This window comes from Malus sylvestris, chromosome 11 (genome assembly GCF_916048215.2).
Source record: "Malus sylvestris chromosome 11, drMalSylv7.2, whole genome shotgun sequence".
Taxonomy (NCBI): Eukaryota; Viridiplantae; Streptophyta; class Magnoliopsida; order Rosales; family Rosaceae; genus Malus; species Malus sylvestris.
In genome coordinates, this window is record NC_062270.1 from 35,233,871 (window position 1) to 35,238,149 (window position 4,279).

Here is a 4,279-nt window from a genome sequence, read left to right on the forward strand (position 1 = left end):
TTATAAGGGCAGCACAAAAATGAATTTATAGAAAATCATCCCTACATAAAAATGTACAAACGAAAATAGAGAGCAATAATTTAGCACTCTGCAAAACCCTAGTCACTCCCATCCCATACATATAATCGTACAAACTTCCTACATATTTTTTTTTTTTTTTCACAATCCAAATTAATTATCTCCGGCTCAAAACCCTACCCCAGCCGCGCCAACGCCCATCGCAGCCTGCCTCTGCTGCTCCAGCTTCCGATTCTTCCAAAAACACGTCTCCGGCGCCGCCGCTAGCTTAGCCGCCGACCTCATCGGCTCCGACTTGCAGCGCGTAAGTACAAACGGCTCGTAACCAGCGGACCCCACCAGCTTCTGTCCGATCATTGTCGCCATCGACACGGGGCCTTCCTGAACCGGAAATGAACAAGACGACCGCGGCGGCTGCATCATTACCTGCTGCTGAACCACCGGCGCCAAAGGAGGCTTCGAGTCGATGCTCACCCGCTTCTTCGCCTCATTCGGAACGTCGATTTTCTTGACGTGTCGCTCCGGCAGGCACCGGATGAAGTCCGTGCTGCATACCCATGTCTCCTTGGACACCTCCATCGACAGCTTCGGCTCGCACATCATTAGCAGCAGGCAGTCCGGCAAGACCGAGTTTTGACCGACCTGCTTCGACCCAGTACCCAAATGCATGTTCGGGTTTTCGAGTTCTGGTTCCGGCTCGGGATCCGATTCGGGTCTATCTGCCATCACTGTCTCTGTTTCTTCTTCCGTCGACTCCTCTGCAACTTCAGCCTCCGTTTTCTCTTCTTCTCCTTCCAGTTCTTCTGACTGTACAGAAACAATGGAAGGTTCTGGAATCTTCGCCTCACTCACTTCCTCCTCTTTCTCTTCATCTTCTTGTTGTTCTTCAAGTTCCAAAATTTCCGGATCTACGACAACTTCTGTCGAACACAAATCTTCCGACACTGCTTGCTGTCCCGTCACATCCGATTTTCGTTCCTCGTCTTGTTCGAAGAACTCTTCTTCCACTTGGCATTCGACTTTCTCTTTAATGTCTCGCACTTCCTCAGAAATTTGCAGACATTTTTCCGAGTCCTCATCCAAATCTTCTTTCCACTCCTCGTCTTCTTCGAAGCCCAAGCTTTCTACTAGTTCTTCCGAATCTCCATGCTCTTCGCCTTCGCGAACCCATTCCTCACACTCTCCATCCTCCCGCTCCGCCGACTCAGCCTCCGCCGCCGCTTCCACCTCCAACCCCGTTCCCATTTTCTCAACGACTTCTCCTCCAGCAACTTTCTCTGCTTTTACATTACTACCCTCATTGTCATCCTCTTGATCTTCTTCATTTTCCTCGGCAGCAGGCATCTCCCAGAATCTATTAGCAAGTGCAGCCATTTTAACCGGATCAGATCTACACCTCATAAGCAAAAGCGCATTCTTCGGAGGAACACAAATACTCACTCTCCCTCCTTCCTCCTCCACCGCTCCACCACCCCCATTGAATCTCTCTTCCTTGAACTCAATCCCTTCAAACACCTGCCTCCGCTGGCTACGGCCGCCGCTGCTATCACTCCCCCTCTCCGTCCTCTCCTGGTCGTCCCCCACCACCAGCTCAATCTCCCTCCCTTTCCCGTCCCCATCTTGCAACGCCACAAACCACCTCGCAAAAACCGCACCGCAGGAAGACGACCCTCCACTCTCTGATCTCACCTCCTTGCTACTACTACTACTCTCTTCTTTCTCCTTATCAGTCGCCAAACACGAAGACCGGTTCGGAAACAGGCAGTTAAACTCCGACCCGAAAGCCCTCAGGGCCTCGCAAATCGTCAGGGGAAGATGAACCCACCTCTGGTTTCTCTGCCTCATGCATTCCTGCTGATTATTACTATTGCTACTACTTCCATTGATCTGGTGATTCGGAAAGTGCAAGCTTTGGAAGTTGTTGTTGAAAAGCTCTTGACTTTGAGTAGCTGTATTGTTGTTGGAGCTCTCTGTTCTTCTGAAACTCGCTTCGGTTCCCCTGCGTCTGGATCTGGTAATTATCCTCATTCTCTTGCCCTGTTTCTTGGTCTTCACCCTCACCTGTCCAATGCACGTGACTTTAGGGGAGGAGGGTTCTGGGTTTTCGAAAGCGCACCCACGTTTTTTGTTTGTGCCCCCGTTCGGGAACATCGGGGAGGCTTGGCCGCCCTTCATGCTGCCGCTGGTTTTGAGGCGGCGGCTGAGGGAGGAGGATAGGGAGATTTGGGAGTTGGGGTCTGCTCCTCTGGCTCGGCCGGGGCTGAGGAGGGACTTGGAGGAGAGCTTCATGGAGGAGGAAGAGAGGCGGGATGTGGTGAAGCAGATGAAGAGCTCGCTGGTGGCCGTACTAGCGGTGCTGCTGCTGCTTTTGGTGCGATGGGGTCTCTGATCTGACTCCATTGTTTCTTCTCATTATAATTTTTACTGAGCTGTGGGGGGTGTGGTGGCCGCCAACGGCATAAACAGGAAGATATGGCTGTGACGAGAGGCTATGATTGATGAAGCTTTGTTTGGTTTGTATGGTGGGTTGTGCTGCTTTCCCTGCATATAGGGAGAGGGAAAGATTTATTGGTAATGGAAGGGTGACAGAATGGGGTTTGTCTTTATCATAATGTAACTGAGTGAGTGTAAGGATGTGGTTACAAGGGTGAAACTTTTTATTGTGTAAAAAATACGGTAAAAAATATCAAATGTTATAATACAATGAATAATGCTAAAGAAGATTAAATTTATAGACAAAATTTGCAACCTAAATGATGTGTCACCAATAAGAATGAACAAGTTTATCAATGCTTAAGTTATAATCTAATCATCAACTTTCATGTCATTTAGTTTATAAAATTTTATCTCCATAGTATTACTCTAATACAATTAGTTGAATGTTATTTTATTTTTTATTTAAGTTTTCAACTAATTATATTACGACACTTGGTGTTTAGGATCGTATTCCGGCTCAATACATGGGCTTCTTCTTGCTGTGTATGCTTTACAACTACACGACAATAATACCCTTGGTGGTGTTTTCATACATGCAATAGTCTGCAATACGGATTAATAGTATTCTTATTTATTTATAAGTGAAAGATCTTAAGTTTTTATCTTCATCAATTATTACGATAATCTCATTATGACTTAGCCCAAATCTTTTACCCCTTGAATATATATATCTCGCGGTATTCAAATTAGACGGTGTGATCAAATCCACATAATCCTATTGTAGTTAAACTTAACTTAGCTCGTATATGGATACTCTTGATCTTGTTGATTGAGTAATGCTTGTCATATGACATGTTTATATTCTCTGTGTTGTGGTACGTGCAAACGTCAAGTTAATTGATAATTTATTTTGATAAATTATCTCATTAGAGGTTAGTTAAAATATTAGTGTCACATCGTGTGAGATTATGTGTGATACAAATAGATCACTTTACTATTAGTACTACAATTTAACGGTATTTTTATTCATTTACAAATAAAGTATTTTAAATTCGAATCTCGTACATAATAAATTTGGTAATATATTCTTTCGCTCTATAGTGTGAATATATTAGTGCACAAAAAATTGTGATGCAAATATGTTGTAAGCTTAATATTACCCTCATAGAATGTCACTTAGATGCTGTGTTGAGTTGTGTGTAGGTAGATGGATAGTTGGGTAGTTGGAGTACTTTGGGTCGTTGGAGTACTTCATAGGTTGTGGGGGATGAGTGAGCATGCATGGGGGCGTTGCTTTTTAAATTTCGCCTTTAGGTGGAGAATCTTGGTACCCAAATGTGAAAGTCAAGGAAAAAAGGGTAATAACAAAGACCATCCAACGGACGAAAAAGTGGGGGAGAAAAGGGTAATATCTTACTCAAATGAGGGGCATATAAGCACAAAAATTCTTGAGTGTTTCCGAGCATTGTTCACTTAGTATTACGGTATATCAATATTCTTTTTTATTTGTAAATAAAATGTCTTAAATTTGATTCTCATTAAATGTGAATTTAAACTACATTATTGCTAACCCATTATGAGGCTTAACCCATTCTCATGTCCTATTAGTGTAGATAATATCGTTTGTTTAAACATTCAAATTATCTGATATTCACTATACATATTTACTATTTAAAAGCTCTATAATAATTCCACAAAGCATTTGACAACTATTTGCAGCGAAGTTATTAGAAAGTGGTGTGATTTGTTGGTTGGTTGTGGTTAGCTTACCGTTATTTTTTTTTAACAAACGATATTATATACATTAAGGGGATGGAGTGGGTTA

General features: G+C 43.4%; 1 protein-coding gene across 1 annotated transcript; it reads right to left on the minus strand.

The window, feature by feature from the left end:
- LOC126590519 (uncharacterized) lies at positions 1-2,605 on the minus strand. The gene has a single exon (XM_050255955.1). It carries the CDS (start codon positions 2,416-2,418, stop codon positions 187-189), a length of 2,232 nt encoding a protein of 743 aa, XP_050111912.1. The 5' UTR covers positions 2,419-2,605; the 3' UTR covers positions 1-186.
- Between the last annotated feature and the right edge of the window lie 1,674 nt (positions 2,606-4,279).

Coding starts and splice junctions, on each gene's coding strand:
- LOC126590519 (XM_050255955.1), bottom strand. CDS start 2,418: ATGGAGTCAGATCAGAGACCCCATCGCACCAAAAGCAGCAGCAGCACC.